The 20,093-nt window shown below is 48.2% G+C and overlaps 1 protein-coding gene across 1 annotated transcript in view; it reads left to right on the top strand.

Moving 5' to 3' along the window:
* The window catches only part of LOC119406482 (protein crumbs-like), a 286,551-nt gene that overhangs the window by 251,536 nt on the left and 14,922 nt on the right, over positions 1-20,093 (top strand). Inside the window, exons 18-21 of the mRNA XM_037673508.2 lie at positions 12,019-12,131; positions 12,558-12,826; positions 13,930-14,453; positions 14,644-14,779. Of these exons, the coding sequence (XP_037529436.1) occupies positions 12,019-12,131; positions 12,558-12,826; positions 13,930-14,453; positions 14,644-14,779 (1,042 nt within the window). The remainder of the gene's footprint in view (positions 1-12,018; positions 12,132-12,557; positions 12,827-13,929; positions 14,454-14,643; positions 14,780-20,093) is intronic.

The following is a 20,093-nucleotide window of genomic DNA, read 5'->3' as shown; positions in this document are numbered from 1 at the left end:
AATGGTTGACTTCAGGAACAACAAGAAGTGATAGAGACTTCGCATTCGTAAGTGTAGCGCATACTCTTACGTCGTGCCCCGAAGCCAGCGCCTGCTGCATCGGCTACAACGACATCACCAAAGCATTTTACCTCGAAAGAAGAACCTTCCCCACCCCTCATCACAAGCTAAACAGAGCACAGGCAACCACCCTCCGCCTGTTACAGACAAACACGTACCCGTCACTGCATCGACACCACAAGATATACCCAGACATTTATCTTAACCATTGTAAGATCTGCAAGACCCAGGTCGCCTCGCTCCCGCATATGCTGTGGGAATGTAAACACCAATACCCGTTCATTAACACCGAGACCCACTCGTCGAGATGGCATGCCGCCCTGCGAAACTCCCACTTCGACGACCAGCTTTGGGTGACCCAGCAGGCCCGCAAGGCGGCGGAGAGGCAAGATCTCGACGTCCCCACGGGGGAGGCCTAGGCCCAGCCAACCAAATTGCTGGTTTCAATAAAGTGTACCGGAGCATATCGGTGTCAGCTCTGTGCCAGCGTGAAAGAAGACGTTGACGTTCGTGTGGTTCATGCTCGCCGGGTTTCTGCCTGAACCAGCTTGGTTGACTCGCGCCTTCTACTAATAATAACAAGTGTTTGTGGGAGAACACGCTTGTTGCATTTGGTGGAGGTGCGGGGTAGTCCCCTTCCGCACCCTGGAGCTCCGCAGTCGTACGCTACCATCCGATTCCAGAATGACCGAGCGCGTTGATTCCTCACAAGCCTCTTCCACCCCCCCCCGTCTGTCATGTGCTCTGGTGTATTTCGTCTGCGCGACCCTCCAGTCTACAGCGGCACTGAAGATCGTGATGTCGAGGACTGGCTGGCAGACTACGAACGTGCCAGCGCGATTAACAAGTGGGATGACCCTGCAAAGCTGACTCACGTGAGTCAAGTAGAAGATGACTCACGTCATCTTCTACTTGACTGATTTGGCCAACCTATGGTTCATCAACCACCAAGCCGATATCCCCACTTGGTCGGCTTTTAAAGAGACCGTGACGTCGTTTTTCGGTCGTCCAGCTATGCGGAAACTTCGCGCTGAACACGGCCTGCGGGGACGATCTCAACAAATTGGTGAGAGCTTTACGAGCTACATTGAGGATGTCATCGGCCTCTGCAGGCATGTGGATGCGAGTATGTCGGAGGCTGACAGAATACAACATATAATGGAAAGGCATTGACGATGACGCCTTTCATATGCTTGTGGCCAAAAACCCACAGACCGTAACCGACGTAATTCAGCTCTGCCAAAGTTTTGCTGAGCTGCGCAAGCAGCGAATTTCTACACGTCGCGCTAACACACAAACAGCGGACCTTTCGGCTCTGGGGTCCAGGAGTATTGGTGCTGACTACACCGCATTGCTGCCACAAATTCAGCAATACATCCGTGAGGAAGTTGCTCGTCAGCTCTCCCTTGTGGCCACCATCAACGAGCCCCCCACTGCACTGGACCACTCACTTCGTCGTGCTATCCAGACACAAGTTGCCGAGGCTCTCCCTTCGCCGGTGCCGCCAGCACAAGTTGCTGCGCCGCTTACTTATGCCGAAGCCATCACCCGAGCTCGTGCCCAACCGACGCCCTCTTCGTTCAGCCCAACCACCAACTACTACAGGTCGCCACTTCCAGTACACCCGGTAAATGTACCCTTCTCGCCTCCCCGAGCACCTGTGAACCCTTGGTGTACTCCGGATAACCGGCCCGTCTTCTTCGCCTGCGGTATTCCGGGGCAAGTTGCTCGCTATTGTCGCCACCGTGGACTCTATTTTCGTGATGCTCAGCCCTCCGGCTACATCCCTCAGCAACCAGAACCCCATGCTACACCTGATGCACCTGACTCCCGCTCACGTTGACCCGACTTCACCTCACGTCGATCTCTTTCGCCCCGCCGCTAATGATGCGGTTGTCGACTGCGCTCGTGCACAACTCGCCTTGTCTCCGTTCAGTACCACAACTGTAGATCTCGCTTGCTCGCCCGAAAAGGTGGTTGTCGCTGCTGACTTTGCCATCTCTGCTTTCTCTGTCTCCATGGTGTGCACTTCTTGTACCTCTGTTTCTGATTCGACCGCCCTCTTTATGCCGTCTAAGGAATGCACTTGTCGCCGGAACCTTGTCGTCCCGTTTGCCGTCCTCACGTCTGCCGGTGGTTCCAGTGCCATTTACGTGTGCAATCCGTTCCCCTGCCCTTCTACTTTATTGCAAGGCGAATGTATCGGGCGTCTTGACGCTTATGATGCCATCTTCCCTTTCGATGCCCCTTCCGACACGACGCTAATGCCCGTGAATGCCGTCACGTCTGTTGCCGCACCCTCACTACCTGACGAAGACTTACTGTTGCGCAGCGTGGACACCGTGCTTACGTAAGATCAGCGCAATCAGGTCGCTCAACTCGACCGTTTCCACGCCTCCTTCGACCACGGCCAACCTGCCTTGGGACGAACGTCAGTTGTTATTCACCATATTGACACTGATCATCATGCTCCGCTGCGCCAGCGTCCCTACCGAGTCTCCCAGGCTGAGCGCGACGTCATCACTCAACACGTCGACGACATGCTGCAATCACACAGTCCTTGGGCTTCTTCAGTCGTCTTGGTGAGGAAAAAGGACGGCTCAATCAGATTTTGTGTAGATTATCGGTGACTAAACAAGATCACACGCAAGGATGTCTATCCCCTGCCACGCATTGATGACGCCCTGGATTGCCTTCAAGGCGCGGAATTTTTCTCTTCCCTAGATTTGCGCTCTGGATATTGGCAAGTGCCGATGGCTGAACCAGACCGTCCTAAAACGGCGTTTGTTACCCCTGACGGCTTATATGAATTTAATGTAATGCCCTTCGGCCTTTGCAATGCACCTGCGACTTTTGAAAGGATGATGGACTGTATTCTCCGGGGACTTAAGTGGCGCATCTGCCTTTGCTATTTGGACGACATAGTTGTCTTTTCTCCTAATTTCGAGACTCATCTCACCCGCCTTGAGCAAGTTCGTCAGTGCCTTACAGCAGCCGGGTTGCAATTAAACTTGAAGAAATGCCATTTTGGCGCTCGCCAGCTTACGATCCTAGGTCACGTCGTCTCGAAAGAAGGAATTCTACTAGACCCTGCCAAACTTCGTGCCATTGCCGAGTACCCCAAGCCTACTACCCTAAAAGAGCTTCGTCGGCTTGTGTTCCTACTTCCGCCGTTTCATCCGTAATTTCGCCTCTATTATCGCTCCCTTGACACAGCTTCTTTCCGCAGGATCGCGAGTTGGGCTAGTTGGTGGATGTTCATGGTAATATAATCGACAGCGCAACTGGGTGCCGCTCTTCAGAAGTCATGCAAGCACCTCATGGCGCGTGCGTTTGATATCCAGGTCGCTCGTCTTAAAAACTCTGGCTTTCCGAGTGACATGATTTGTTCCGTCTCGGAAAAACTGATAAGTAAGTTGAAGAAGCCTGGTCACTGTGATCCTAGTGCCCCGGAAGTTAGCAAGAAAAAGAGGCATGCTGTCATCCCTTACCTACACAGAACCGCGCATGGTTTGAAAAACGTTGGTGCTCGGTATGGCATAAATGTGCTGTTTTCAGCGCGTAATAAAGTAGGTAATGTGTGCGCTTGGGTAGATAGAGTATTGTGTCAGAGGCCAGGGAAAGGAAACTAGTGTGTCACCAAACATGTTCGCAAGTATGTGCCTTGTGCTACTGGCGTGGTGTACGCCATTCCTCTCTCTTGTGGCAGTGAATACGTAGGCCAAACGGGGCGCTGCCTAAACGTACACCTACGTGAGCATGAGTTGACACTTTCAGGTGCCGCTGTGACGTCGCATTTGGCATCCCATTGTAGATCATGTAGATGTGTGCCCCACATGCAGAAAACCACTATCAAATATAGACATGTCGATCAACGCACGCGTGAAATAGCTGAAGCCTTTTTTATTAGATGCAACAACAAATGCATAAGTCATCCATCAATCATTCTTCTAGATGAGGAATACAAGTTTCTGTTAGACAAGACATGATTAATCTGTTTGTGTTGTTACACCCGTGCTTGGTCTTGGTGACTCATTGATCTGTATATATGTTCTTTCTTTTTCGAAAATAAATTTAGTTGTGAGTTCAGCGCTGTGTCCTTCTCTTCTTTCTGTCCGTGTTTAACCCGTTGCACTGTCGATTATATTACGATGAGCTTCTTTCCGGCAGCGCTGAGCTCTCTGCCTGGAATTCCCGTTGCGACGACTCATTTACGACGTTGCGCCGGCTCCTCACATCTCCACCAGCACTCCGCCACTTCGATCCCAATGCGCCTACTGAAATCCACACGGATGCTAGCGGTGTCGGTCTCGGTGCCATTCTCGCTCAGCGCAAGGATGGCTGCGACGAGTACGTTGTCACATATGCCAGTCGTACCCTAACGAAGGCAGAGTCAATCTATTCTGTAACAGAAAAGGAATGCTTGGCCATTATTTGGGCTAAAGGGAAATTTCGCACTTATCTTTACGGATGCCAGTTTGATATTGTCACCGACCACCATGCCTTATGCTAGCTATCGTCCTTGAAAGACCCTGCTGGCCGCCTTGCTCGTTGGGCTTTACGCCTTCAAGAATACGACATACGTGTTGTTTATCGCTAGGGACGCCGACATTCTGACGCCGATGCCCTATCACGTTCTCCGCTCCCTCCTGACCCTGTCTGCTTCCCCACTGCCACCTGCGATTCATCATATTTGAGCGTCACTGACATGCCGGCCGAGCAGCGCAAGGATTCCTGGATCGCCTCCCTGCTCGACGTCCTCTCTTGCCCTTCGCCAGAATCCACCTCACGCTCCCTCCGTCGTCAAGCAAAACACTTTGCTGTGCGTGAAGGCTTGCTGTATCGCCGAAATTAGCTGACGGATGGCCGTAGGTGGCTGCTTGTCATTCCCCGTCATTTGCGCTCGGACATATGCGCTGCCTTCCATGATGACCCCCAGTGTGGCCACGCTGAAGTATTCAAGACTTACTCCCGCCTTCGTCTAAGGTAATACTGGTGCGGCATGTATCGGCACATTCACCAGTATGTTCGGTCATGCGCCGCGTGTCAACCCCGCAAGACGCCTCCTCACAGCACAACTGGCCCTCTGCAACCCTTACCATGCCCGGCAAGACCGTTCGACCGCATAGGAATTGATCTTTATGGTCCTCTTCCAAACACTCCTCAAGGCAACCAGTGGATCATTGTCGCCGTGGATCATCTCGCACACTACGCGGAAATATCTGCACTGCCAGCTACCACCGCGAAAGACGTTGCCTGCTTTCTTCTTCACCACCTGATTTTGAGACACGGTGCACCTCGTGAATTGCTAAGCGACCGTGGCCGCGTGTTTGTGGGAGAATGCCATCGACGCACTGCTAAAGGAATGTCGCATTGTCCACCGCACAACCTCGGCACACCATCCTCAAACAAATGGCATGACGGAACGCTTTAATCGTACCCTTAGAGATATGCTCGCGATGTATGCGTCTGACGATCACACTCATTGGGACCGCGTGCTCCCTTTCGTCACTTACGCCTACAACTCTGCGCCACAAACTACCACCGGCTTCTCTCCGTTCTTCCTTCTATACGGACTGGAACCTTCGTGCTCCATGGATACCATTCTCCCCTACCGACCCGATGTTTCCGAAGCCACACCTGTTTCCGAAGCAGCTGCTTATGCCGAAGAGTGTCATCAGCTCGCTCGCTCGTTTACCGCGCAAGACCAATGGCGCCAAAAAACTCACCACGACGCCTCTCCATCTAGTACCCACTATTCGCCGGGAATGCGAGTTTGGCTCTTGGTCCCGTCTACCACTCTCGGACTTTCCACAAAGCTTTCGTCGAAATACCACGGCCCCTACCGTGTGGTGCAACAAACATCTCCCGTCAACTATGACATTGAGCCGATCGAACCACCATCTGACCACCGCTGTCGAGGGCGTGAAACAGTTCACGTATCACGGCTAAAGCCGTGCTACGACCCTCCTGCCGTGTCATCTCCTTAGGTCGCCAGGATGGCTCCTTTTTGCGCGGAGAGTAATTGTGCCGGAGCATATCGGTGTCAGCTCTGTGCCAGCGTGAAAGAAGACGTTGACGTTCGTGTGGTTCGTGCTCGCCGGGTTTCTGCCTGAACCAGCTTGGTTGACTCACGCCTTCTACTAATAATAACAAGGGTTTGTGGGAGAACACGCTTGTTGCAAGAGGTTTATTCCTCTTCCTCCTCGTGCTAGGCTGCCGGTCTGGCGGCACGGGGAAGACAGCGGACAACTCGAACCGCGTGCCTTTTCTCCTATTTCTCCTCTTTCCCTTTTGCACCGCCCCGCGCGCCAGCTCTCGTTTTTGGGAAACGATAAACAGTTCCTAACTAGATGTTGTAGCTCTCGGTTCCTCCTACGCGCACTCTACATAAGCAAAACAAAGCAGACGTTCACCACGAGCTGCACCTCATAGATGGGCCTTGTGACGCTGGTCTGCGCGACGCACCTTTCACATTCAGCGTCGTGATGATTCACTCCACGTAGAGAGTAGCGCTGTCGGTTCGTTATATCCTTCACAGTCAGTCATCACATGTCTCCTCGGCAACTCTCTTGAAAAGTTGTCTCTGCTGCCACGGCGTCATCTTGATACTTCAAAGTCCGACTGACCTCACGAACCGCACTACATCATCAAACAACTCATCTTCTCTGGTCGAGCGAACCACGCTAACAACATAACCTCTTCAATGACTAACTCTTTACTGGCTGACCTTCTGTGCTTCCATCGCCGCACGCTCCTGGGTTCAGGAAGCTTCTACAGGATTCGTCTGTGCGTAGCACAGTGAAAGCCAGGGAAAGAGCTAGATCCTTCTCACAGATTCGTCTTCGGAATCTGACGGGATTTTTCGAATTCTCCCGATTTTGCGCGGGCGTCAGGCTGTCTCGGAGTCTTGGCATCTGGGCAGCGTCTTCTGCAGAGAGGGTAAGGTGGGTAAGGGGCGCACTTTCGGCGCCTTTTGATACTTGTTTTTTCGATGCGCGCGAACCGTCGGTCCCGGGTCTTCATGCCGTTGTTTGAAATCAGCGACGCGCGCTTAGTTATGCGCTCGTTTGTGACAAACACCGTGCACAAGTTCACTTTCGTAGAGGCCCGCGCCATTCCTGCTGCTGCCAGCGCAGAATTGGTTGTCTGGCACCCAAACGAAGGAGAAATCGCGGCCGCGAACTTCATCCATCAAAGCTGTGCAAAGCATTGTCATCTTCTCGGCTTCCCGCACGTACTGTCGCCGGCGCCCGCTAGGTGGCTATGGCGCCTCTATTAAGGAGCCTACATGTGTGTGCCTCCGCACATCCCACGAAACACGAAACCTATATAAAGCGTTCTATGGAGCTTTATAGAGGTTTTAAATGTTTTAAAGACGTTTCATAGAGGTTTTGTGTTTTGTGGGAGGTAGTGTCCCTATTTATTTATTTATGTTATTAAAATAAATAAAAATAAATAGGCTCGCTAGCCTCTATAGGCTTCCCAAGCAACTCTTAGCGGCGCTGCTGCTCTTGACAGGCAGCGCCATCTCTGGCAGAAAAAGAGAAACTGGGGTGTAAGCAGCGAGCGTTTTCCCTTCTCTCCACCGCGTTGCCGCTCGCTTCTGTGCCACACATGATTCGTAGTCCACAGAGCTCTCGCGGTGCCTCGCAATGTACCGCCTGCAGTGCGGGTTCAAAAAGATCTCACAGCTGGACAAGCACTTCCGAAAGGCGAACTTGATAAAATGAGAAAGGCTCGTCAATCACGTTAACGGTGAAGAGCAGACGATCGACAACAACGATGCCCGACTCAAAGCGAAATGCATTTCCCAAGTCGTGATTACACCGTGTAGGACGTATGCCTCGAGGTAGGTCTCATTTTGTCATGTTAAAGATGAATAATGGTCCACATGCACTCGGAAATGAAGCCGTACACGCTATGGATGTTCTGCGGTGTGGACTACGAATCATATGATTGTTGTTTTGATATGGCATGCTTAACAGTAGCAGCCGTGTACTTTCGTTAACAAACGTTTGCGGCGTGCGAAAAAAAGAAATTGCACGTCCATGGCCCTGTTTCCTGAGAAAGTTAGAATCAAGTCCTCCGTGCCGCTGGAGAATGACCCGCCGATTAAGATGCGAGGCAGCTAGCTCAGCTTTAACCACTGTGAAGCAAGATGAACTGCTCGCCTCGTTTTTTCGGCTCTCGCGCCATGCTTGCAGTCTCTTTTTATGATATCGACTTGAGAGGCGTATAAAACCTGCTGCGCGAACGCGGCTACAAAATCGCACAAAGTCGGAAGGTGACAGAAGGTTACTTGAAGGTTGCAATTGCAGAGCATGTATGAAGTGCCAGTTGTATTTAGCGGCATAAATATATATCACCCTAATAAAGTGACAAAAACAAAGCAAACCTGCAGAACGATGTCAAAGCTTGCTGAAAATGCACGGACGTCTGTTCCGGCGTGATAAAGCAGCCTTCCCGACGCGTGAATTGCAGGCGCCGAACTTCTGACAATGTGCCAAGTTCAGTTGAATTCAACCAACCGCGCAATGCTAACGATATAGCGCGAGTGTGAACGTTCAACAATGACGGGTAGGTCTGACGAACACGGGGAATCAAAACACAAAGTTGTTTCACCTACAACCGTAACTGGACTTTCACAATGCGAGAAGACAGCGTGTAATCATTACTGTAGTCGCTGCGTGCATGCGCCGCGTTACTTACCGATTCAGGTAGTCGAAACGAACGAAAGCGATGAACTCAGACAGCCAAAATAGAAGGCGAGACAGTGCTGTCAGCTATCCATACTTGCCGCCTTTATTTCTCGTGCGGCACGACCGGGAAACAATACAGTTTCACACGTAAATTGCGCGCCTTGGTGTTGCCTTTACCGTTGTGGCAGCCCATGACACAGGAATACTTCCGACCCCACGTCCACTTCCATGGAGTCGCTTCTGCCATCGCGGAAATGCGCAGCTTCGCACGGCAAGCCTCTCAGTTCAACGTGCCGAGCTGACGGCCCTCCCGTTACCCGCACCGACAGAAGAACACGTGCGCTACCGCTACCGAGAAAGGGGCTGAGTCAGCCGCGCATAAGCTCCAGAGCTTTCCGACAGAACCGCAGTGTGGCCAGTGCGGCGCTGTCGTCGTGCCGCAAACTTGAACTTGGGTTCCCTATGGGGAACCAGCGCTGGAGTTTATGCAGACAGGGTGCGCCGCCCTGGCGGGCGCAGCCGGAAACACTTGGGTATACAAACAAATACAAGTGGCTACTAATGTCAACCATGCCGCCGTGCGCGAACATCAAACGAGGAGAAAGAAGCGTTGAGACCGGTAGTATTGTTGTATTCACAAATGCCACAATCAAAAATGTCTAATTATAGAACCCCAGGTGGTCGAAATTTCCGTAGCCCTCCACTACGGCGCTTCTCATAATCATATCGTGGTTTTGGGACGTTAAACCCCACATAATATATAAAATGTCTTTAATAATTAAAAAAAAACGGTCCACAGCATAGTTGACTCCCTTCGGTCTCGCTTTCCACCGATGCACATGGGTTGGCGCTCTGGAAAACATCACAAGTCTTTTATTTGAAACTGGTCTTGAAAAAAAGTTAAAGAACGCACATGACATCTTAGGTTGCGTAAGCATCGCATAGTAGTTTGCGAGGTGATTATTGTGCAGTATATTTTACTAAAATAGAACGGAAGAAGACATATCTCTCTGCATGGCACCTTGGTGAAGCTTGAGGGCACCACCCCATTGTCTATTAGTGCCTCATGTGTAATGAACCATTTTGTTGAGAGTTAGTGCACACATTGTCCCTCCTTTTTCGGCTTTGTGTTGCGTATATGCTAAAAATTTTTACCAAGTGAGTTGAGATCACTTATGAGTGCTGACAATAAGATATTTTGGAAATTTCAACCACAAATACACACAAGCACAACAGCAAAACCTAGTTAACAGTAGAAAACTTGTAACAGCCAAAGGAAAGTGCAGTGAACAGTTGATATTGCCCACACAATGCGCTTAAATTTAGGTATGTTTCATAATTCCGGGTAAGCAAAATCGAGTTCCTCCACAGTGGTGTGTATCACAATCGTGTCATGGTTTCAGCATTACTCGGAATTTTATTTTAATCCTGCACGCAAATGGCACAATGAAGTCAGTCAAGCATGTGCGTGCAACAGCTTACCCTATGTCTTTCAGGAATTATGACAAATCGGAACATTTTCGAAGCATATGTTTTGTCGCTTCCTGAGATGCCGAAATGGTTAAATATACCACCTGCACAATGCTTTATAAGTGACACACGCATTGCCTTTAACAACGTTCACGCATCCTAGGGCGAGCTTACGAAGCATTTGTGCGTTTTCAAAACCTTCAGTACAGACGATAAGTGCAGTCTGCGTTAGCATGTGCTACCTGTCAGTGGAGGAACACGCGCTTTCATTGTCACACGCTTCACAGCACGGATCGTTAGCATGCATGACATTATCTTTGAACAGCTGAGTTATATGTACTGAAAGGTGGCTTAATTTCTCTCTCATTATATTGTTCCGAGGCGATCTAGCGTAAATGCCGCTCAAGCGCACCATCAAAGTCGGCAATGTTTTTGCGAATGCGATGGGGTGCCGATGGTTTTCTTTTATCTTTCCATGGAAAACCCTTTTGCGCGGCGAGCAAAAGGTACACTTACTTCTGTTGAGTATCTAGAAGGCCGCAGTGATGTCCCGGAGCTTCCACACGGAACAAGTGCCGGGCGAACGAAGAGAAAAATGTGTCGGGGGGGGGGGGGGGGGGGGGCTGTAGTAGATTTGCCGCCGGATTCCGCAAACGCGAAATATATAGCGAAACCAACCGCGACAATAGGGAGCGTACCCTAGCGGTGTCCGCAACAAACAGCAAAAATGAGAAAACAAAAGACTGAAAAACCACTATGAATTTAGTAAAAATGTAAAAGGAATGGCTGACTAATATTACGTGTAAAAAATGAAATAGGTGGCGTCCTGATTCGCGTGCAAGTAACAGATTTCTCGAAGTAGTTCTAGTAACAAAACTCTAAGGCAATGCTTCTGATCACTGTTTGGAATGCTTTTATTACTGCAGTCGCCAGATTCTATTTTCGAAGCCAATAATGTATTATTTCTGGCACGTTTTGTACATGACACATTCAAAACGACGTCTCGACCTCAGGTGACAATTTTTTGCTGTGGAGAAATCATTCTCGTGTTCTTGTCGGGATAAATCTCAAAGGCTATGTTTTTGCAATGCAAACGCCAAACCGGACGCGGTGAATGTCGAATGACTTGCAAAGAAAGTTATCGACGCACATGGCCGCAGCATTGCTTTTTTTTTTGGTATCAAGGCGTCACAATTTATGTCAACAAGCAACGATCGATCTTTGGTGATCGAATGATCGCGGGCAATAAAATACAGATGTCAAGTGTGTCGATTTTGCATCCTATAGCAACCTTTTTTTGCCACTGTGCACGCTGCTACACCAATCAAAATTTACCATCAAGGACATGCAGCGACCAAAACTGTTTAATTTGTTCTAACGCCCCTAAATGCTTTGGAAAAGGCGTTTCGTAAACTTTTAGAAAAGACTTGTACAAAACGTTTTCTCAATGTTTCCTACAAAACTTCTAGTAGAAAACGTTTATTCAACGTCGCACAATATACCAAGACGTGTACATACTTTTCTAGTTGTTTCAAGAACTTTCTTTGACGTTATGTGTTTCGTGGGATGTGCTTTCAAGATGGCTTCTAGATTGAAATTTTCTGAGAAAAGGCTGTGCACTGAAATTTGCTTCGTACAGCGAAAGTCATCTGATTTCTAGCACACTGAAAACAAGAAACTGAAAGGAACGTACACATCCATGTTTTCCAAGTGTTTGTTCATGTATTCCAGGTTTTCTCACGCACTGCCTCTTCATTTGAGATTACAATTTTTTTTCCTTTTGCAGGTGTGTGTGCCCACCTTCTTATCGTGGGAACCGCTGTGAGGAGGTCAAACCATGTGTTCTTAATGGATGCCCAGAAGAAAGCACTTGCCAAGATTTGGAGCAAGGATTTGAGTGTGAGTTTGTCGGGAGGCTGTGCGATTGTTTAGCACTGATCGATGTAAGCTTTACCTGGTTGCTGTATGCAGCCATTGGGACTACAGTTACACGAGTTTGCAAGTAGTGTGATGAATAAGATTGTCACCTCCTATGCCTAAATGCTTAACTTATATGGCGAGAGTATGGAATACCTAAACAACTATTCTGGACTTTTGCAGTCTTACACTAGGTCATAGCAAAAATGGTCGTATCATCCAACCCATTTGTTTTTTCTTGCTGGCCTTCTTTTATTCAGCATGTGAATAAAAAGAGCCTGTGTACAACTGCTGCTGCTGCTGCTCACAGCCTTGTCTCAGCACCCTTGCCACTAATCAATAGCACCTATGGCAGCTTATATGCAGAGTAATGCGGTGCCACATGTTTTCTCTTTGGTCTGTCCACAGGTGTGTCTTCAGCCACATTTGATGCCGACCGCAGAGTGCCCTTTCGCTATCGGGCATCCCTGTCAAGTGAGCCCAGGCTAGACAGCGTGTCCATGCGGTTCCGAACACGCTCCCCAAATGGCAACCTCTTGTGGCTGGCCTCTGGTTCAGGCAGCAGTCCCTTCTTCTCACTATCATTAGTTGACAGTCAAGTGGAAGCTCGCTGGCAGTTCAACAGTGGAGAGCAAAGACTGCGCTTTGGGACCAATGTCACACAGGGAGAGTGGCAGGTGAGTTGCGTGGATGTGTGGTGGTAGTCTTATGGAAATTGACTTCAGGGTAGTTCAGGCAAAGGCCTCATGCAAGCGAGAGATTGTTATGGTAAAGTCTGCACATGGGAACTTGATGCATTCAAGAAAACTACTATATAGTAGGATTGTGCAGCACTTAAAGCATATTTTATAAAATACGGCAAGGCCATCCTCTTCAGGTAAATTCGTTTACATTTTATTTAGTCCACAGTTTGGCCAAAGATATCCTTGGATGCCACTGCACAAGTTCAGCCATTATATTAGTGAAACGACATCCTCGGAGAACTCTCCAACAACTGGAGAGTGCAGAAGTGATGAAAAGTGGTTGAACAGTGAATGTTGCTGGAGCCAACATTTCCACAAGTAGACTTGTCAAGGCAGCAACTGCCTTGACGAAGACAAGTCTGAACTTCTGTCTTGTTTGGAGTGGCATGTCTAGAACACTGGTTGCCTGTAAACATTGTGTTCTAATGGGCATGCATTGATGATTGATCAGATTCAATCTGATGGGCATGAAGTTGCAGTCAACCAGGTAATCAATCAGGTTTTTTTAAAAATGTGCTATTCATTGTATTTGTGAGAGCACGCTATTCATTCGTGTGTGTTACAGCTTCTGTGCTTTTATCTTTAGAGTAAACATTGCCAGAAGGGCAAAGTGAAATGCCCGAAGACGTACATCAAATGTCCATAACTTTGCTATTGCTATTACAGCTCCATTTCAAAAACTTGTACCTGTGTGTTCATTGTAGAATGGCACACAGCTGCCCCTATGTTCAAATTTCTGAGCTCAAGGTGATTATCAGGTTCTTTAGCCATTAATACGATCAGACTATAAAATTTGGTGCAAACTATGACGTATCAGTGCTTTGCCATGTGCTTGTGTGTTGTAGCTCATAGTATAGAGCACGGCAATACATAGTATGTAGGTATTTATGAGGTTTTGCTGTGCTTAATAGGATCGCATTTTTCCATGGCACATTTTTTTATAGAGCCCACTGATTGCCTATAATAAAATTTCCCACAGTATCAGTTTTTTGTCGTACCTGTAAGAAGAATGTTGCTGAAGTTTGTCTCTGTTGCAGGAGTTGCGGCTGAATGTCAGCAACACCACTGTAAATGCCACTCTTGTTCCGGGTGATCTACAGACACTCCTCAGGACAGATAATGGGTTGCTAAGCCTGTCGAACCTTTTGACATATATTGTTCTCGCTGGTGACACCGCTGAAGTCTCCTCACAAGGCCATGGCAATGTTCCATTTGAGGGCTGCCTCGAGGAGGTGCGTCTTGGTGGTATCCTCTTGCCATTCTTCACATCTGACCATCTTAGAACCAACAGCACCGCCACCTGGGACCGTTTTGAGCTTGTTGGTTTGGACGAGCCGACGGCAGGTTGCATTCTTTGTCGATCCGATCAGTGCGCCCACGGCGGGTCTTGCCAGCACCCGCTGGAGTCGTATGTCTGTGTCTGCCCACCAGCCTATGAGGGGGAACGGTGTGAACTGGATGTGGATGAGTGTGTGACCAACCCCTGCCTCCAAGGAGCACCGTGCATCAATCTGGATGGAGGTTTCCGGTGCGACTGCCCTGCTGGCTACACTGGCAAGCGGCGAGTTTCATTTCGTATTATACTGGTTAAAGAACAGAAAGGCAGGAACGCTTTTCTGTAAACGTTAATGGGACAACAGTGCATGTCTTGTCCTGCTTTTGTGTCTTATTCTGCTTGCGCAAACTGAGACCACTGGCCCGGCTTCCTTAGGCTTCTATTTCTGCCAGCTAATAGAGACTGATGTTTGCAGGTGTGAGGAGCGCATCTTGTACTGCAGCGAGAACAACAGCCCATGCAAGAATGGGGCCACCTGCTCAGAGGGTGAACCGGGCCACTTCAGCTGCCTGTGCACCGACGACTTTGAAGGCCAAAACTGCACTGACAGGGTGAGTCCCCTGACAGGAATGCATGCTTTTGGGAACTCAGCATATTGTCAGTGTTGAAGCTCGAGGACAATTACGACCATTGACCCAAGATGATGATCATTGAGCACCTTCAGTCCTGCGCTATAGTGTATGCAGTTTTGGCATGGAGAAGCTCTTGCATCAAACTGCATTGTCTTTACAAGAAAAAAGGAAAAAAAAAAACAGTAGACATCTTAAAGGGCCAGTAAACAACCCCGCGGTCCAAAATATGTGACGAAGCAATAACTGCGCATTTGTACAATGTGAACATGCTGCTGCAAGAATTTTGCAAATAAGTGCTGTAATAAGGAAGGGTATAGAAAAACCCGCTTTGGCTGGTTTTGGTTTCTCGTTCAGCTTTCCCACCCTTTTTGGCAGCAAAGAGGGGTAGGTGTAGCCCGTCGTCGTGACTTCGACCACATAACGTGACGTCAACTATTGCGTCATCGGCATGCAGCCAATGACTGAGCAAGGCTTCGTGTTAGTCGTGTCAGACTAGCGCTACAGTCACCCTAGCGGCGCAGTGAAGAAGCGCAGTAAATGCGTGACCAAAACTGCATCACCGCAGGGCCAAGGCACCGTTTTGCAGTGCAGAGGACCAATCCATCAAGTCAGTGCTACGTAAAGTTGCCCATGGGCAACTTTACCTCACTTTGTGGACGAGGACTAGACAGGCGTTGGAGAGAGGCGCGGGAACTTTTTTTTTACATTGAGCATCTGCGCGGCACACAACGCGCAGCGCTTTGATATTCATAAAACGTGATCGTTGTGGCTTTCTGCACGAATTGGCAAGCTGTTTTGGGAGATGTAAAAAAAAAAAGTCCGAGCCTTTTTACTGGCCCTTTAAAGGCATCTGCTTTGAGAACATACTACAGTGAAACTTCACTTGAACGAACTTCAAGGACCTCAGGAAAATGTTTGTTAAACTGAAAGTTCACTGAACTGAAACAGTTATGTTATATAGCTTGTTATCCCAAGCTGAAAGAAACATTTGTTGTTGAAATGAAATGTCAACATGCTGCTCATTTGCATGTGAATTTATGCTTACTGAGAACCTTGTGAAGAATGCAGTAATCTTTTGCTACATTTGTTCACTTAAGACTGTAGTAGTCACGAATTTAGTTACTAGTATATCCAAGCTCTCATCAACCATCTATGGCACAACACATTGCTGGGCAGCAAAGGCCTTGAGTTACTCCAAGCGTATCAGTGATATGCAATACATGCAGTTTTTTGTCTAGAGATATACACTTCCGTTTGGTATACTCATGATAACCAGCACGCGATTGCAGAGCTATAGGCTATGTCTGTCGCTGTAGCTATGACTCCGGCTGGCTACGAAAATATGTAGGCAGCCAATCGAGTTCAGGGTCAGTGGATGCACTTTTCGTCACTTGGTAATGAAGCACTGTTGTGAACGGAAAATCGCATCCTCTGCGACTAGCTACAGTGGCGCGCCGTTGGCGGAGCTGATTGCCAAGACCACGGTAAAACTATGCCGCAAGAAGTGCGGTTGTATGTGTTGAAGTGATCAACATGACCTGGGAGGCATTGGATAGTGTTACGGATAAGCTTGTGCGAATATTCGAGCACTTCAAATATTCGAACGAATATTACAGTATTCGAATTCGCTTCGAAACGAATTTAAATTCTAGGAAATTTCGAAGTATTCGAAATGAACGAATAGAGATATATAAAACCCTGTAAAGGTGGTTTCACTGCAGTGGAGGTGTGCTATACCGTGAATGCACCTTTCCAGGAGAAATCCGCACTTCCGCGAAGCCCTACTTCAAGGTTAAATGAACATAAAGTAGAACTTAGTTAATTCAAAGTCACTGGGACTGTGAAAAGTCTGATTAAGCGGGTTTTCGAATTAACCAAACATACAAAAAGCGGCATACAAGGAACTTTGAATTACTAGAAGTAATCAGAGGTGGTCGTTTGCTGTGCCTGCTAGCTTGCGGCTACAAGGGTTATGTCTTCCAGCAATACCTGGCCCTAATTTTGCCGCTAAACCGGGGAAACGGTGGGCCTCGCTGCTGCCAGTGCAAGAAAAAAAAAAGGAAGAAAAAAAAGGTCTCGTGGTCAACTGAAATGCGCGCCTGCGGAAAAAAAAGACGTGCTTTGCTGCAACACAGTGGTGACACGCAGGCAGCATGTCACCTGCTTCTCGCAGCGTCAGCGCATCATGATGTGACCATTCGCCCATTCCTTCTGGTAAAATAAAGAATTTAATAATGACCAGTGTGACGGAATTCGCGATGTGTTCTGGGTGGAAAAGATGATCACTGAAGTTTTCTAACTGAGTTTTCAAAGTAGGGGGTGTAGGTGTTGCAGGCAAGTACTCCGTCAGCAGTGCAAGTGCGAAAATTGCCGGAACAACCGCCAATCGGAGGTTTGCATACACCGTGAATTCAGTCAGATCGCCCTTTATTAATTTCTCTATTTTCCCAGAAAGAATGGGTAAATCATGGCGCGCTGGCGTTGATAGAAGCATGCGTCATGCTGCCCGCGTGTCACCACTGTGTTGCAATGAAGCACGTCTTCTTTTCCGCAGGTGCACATTTCAGCTGACCACGAGACCGCTTTTGTTTTTTGTTTTTGTTTTTTTGCGCTGGCAGCAGCGAGGCTGGGATGCTTCACTTGTCACCCATTAGTATCGCTACACTGCATTGCCGTGTGGCTCCTAAGGGCCATCATTTCTGCGGATTTGCGGCTAAATCGGGATCGGAGAATTGGTACATGGCACCCTAAGTTTTCGAATGAACCGGGCTGGTACTGACCGCCGCTTCAAATTATCCACTCAAATTTACATTGCAAGATACGGGGCTGCAGAAATCCTTCTAATTATGCGGGATTTCGAAATAACCGAGTTAGAATCAATGAGGTTTTACTGTGTTACCCTCACATCGGTTCATCATTTTTTAAGTTTAAAAGCTTGTTATACCGGCTTATATGCCCTAAGTATAGTAAATTTGAAAACATAACATATTTTGCAGGTTATCACTTGCACTCTACCAAAAGTGAGATCCTGCTACTACTCAAAGTTGCTTCCACTTCCCTTTGAACCAAAAAGAATACCATATGCATATTTCTTGTTTCAACTTCAAAAATATTGCATTGGTTAGTTGGGTCATGACAAATATGCTCATTTTTCTTTATAATACATGATATAAACTATTCGAATTCGCTTCAAAATTCGCTTCGACCAAATCACTATTCGCTTCGAATTCGCTTCGGACCAAAAATTTACTATTCGCACAAGCCTAGTTACGGAATACGTTCGTAGAATTGAAATACGCACTCCACTGAATTTCGTTAAACCTTAATGCGTTAGCGTTGGGTTCAATCGCGCTTCAGTGGGGGATTTAAAAAACGTTCGTACAACCTAATAGTTTGTTTAATTGGCGTTTGCTCAAGTGGTATTTTACTGTACCTTGTTTCCAGCAGAATAATTTTAAAGTTTTTGTCATTTTTAAAAACGATAGCAGAAGAAAGAAAAATGTGTACTGGTGTATAGTTACAGGTACACTGTCAGTTTTTTTGGAAGGGAACACGCGAACGGGTGGCCTGCGCGCTCCGGCGGCTGCTTGCAGCGCCTTCAGACGGGAGCGAGAACAACCACAGTCTGTTTTCGCGTCATCTAGTGGCGAGAAAAACGACCAGTCATGAGTGATATGCAATGGGCTGCAAGATTGCAGCGCCTTCCCCCTTGAAGGCGATTACCCAAGAGGCCGGGCCAGCGGCGTGTCATTCACTGCTTGTAAACTCTGCTTGGCAATCGAGCGCACTCAACACGAGGAAGCTCTACCGCTTGGCTTTCACGCGTCACACTTCAGCTGATTTAGAACGATTTAGGCGACAGTGGTGCACTCAGGTGAGCTTTTGTTGGTGGTTTGCTGCTTTGAAATCTCTCATTGAATACTGTGGAAAACCTTCTGGGTAGAATCCCACTTAGCCGTGAACGTATCGCCTGCTAAGGCAAAAAGTATAGTATGTCCACGCTCGATGCTTTAAAGTCATGCGTGACTGTCGCTGGGGTTGTGACGATAGCGCGAGGTGGTGCTGCGTAGCAAACAAAAGGAGAAACAGTCTGTTTGTGTACAGCACGAGGAACGACGAAGACGGTAAGAACAGAAGGGACACAGACGAGCGCTGTCCGTCTCCCTTCTGTTCTTACCGTCTTCGTCGTTCCTCGCGCTGTACACAAACATGCTGCCGTACCAACTAGCCCAACTTTCAATACTGGAGAAACAGTCTCGTGGTGGTTCTGAAGATTTTCATCTATATTCACCAAGTAACATGAATGACGTGAACATGAATCGTGAAAATGTGTTTATTGAAACTGAAAAAATACGTCAATTGTCTTTTTGCTTTTTCACATCAACAGAAAGAAGTACCACTGCGGAATTTGTCAATAATTAGTGGCGTCACCATTCGCGGCAAGGACAGCTGCCGCTCAAGTTAGTAGGGATTCATTCAGAGCAGCCGTTAGGGATGTGTACCTTCTCAGCTTCTCCCACTCCTCCTTGACGACAACCCAAAGGTCGTCCACCGAGAGTCCCTGTAAAGACCGGCCCGCCAGTGCGCTTTTCAAAAGTACCCGGCTAACCATCAGCTAAACAGCAAACCACCAACAAAAGCTCGCCTGACTGCAACACTGTCACCTAAATCGTTCTAAATCAGCTGAAGCGTAACGCGTGAAAGCCAAGCGGCAGAGCTTCCCCGTGTCGAGTGCGCTGAATTGCCAAGCAGAGTTTACGAGCAGCAGATGACATGCCACTGGCCCGGTCTCCTAAGTAGTCTCCTTCAAGGAGGAAAGCGCTGCAATCTTGCAGCCCGTTGCATATCACCCATGACTGGTGGTTTTTCTCGCCACTAGATGACGCGAAAAGAGACTGTGGTTGCTGTCGCTCCCGCTTGAAGGCGCTGCAAGCAGCCGCCGGAGCACGCGGGCCACCCGCTCGCGTGTTCCCTTTCATAAAAATTGACAGTGTACATAATTTTTTACTGGTGTTTTACTTACTGTGAGCATTTCAGCCACAATTGCCTGTACCTCGTTAACAAAACCACCATAGAGTTTCTCACAATAATACCTAGAGGGAAATGTGGCACCACCGTCTATGTGAGTTCCCTAAGGGGCGTTGTGCTGTCAAGGGAATGACGGTATGTGTGTCTACGAGGCTAGTGTTGGCTGGTGTTGAGCGATGCTTGGCCTTAAACGTGGATATGGCTACACAAATAAGGCTTCTTTAAAAGAAGACCTTCAAAAGCGAATCTCACTCGCCCGTATTAT

This window comes from Rhipicephalus sanguineus, chromosome 1, assembly GCF_013339695.2.
Source record: "Rhipicephalus sanguineus isolate Rsan-2018 chromosome 1, BIME_Rsan_1.4, whole genome shotgun sequence".
In the NCBI taxonomy this organism is placed as follows: domain Eukaryota; kingdom Metazoa; phylum Arthropoda; class Arachnida; order Ixodida; family Ixodidae; genus Rhipicephalus; species Rhipicephalus sanguineus.
Note: the sequence above shows the minus strand (reverse complement) of the source record. Positions and strands in the feature narration are given on the sequence as shown.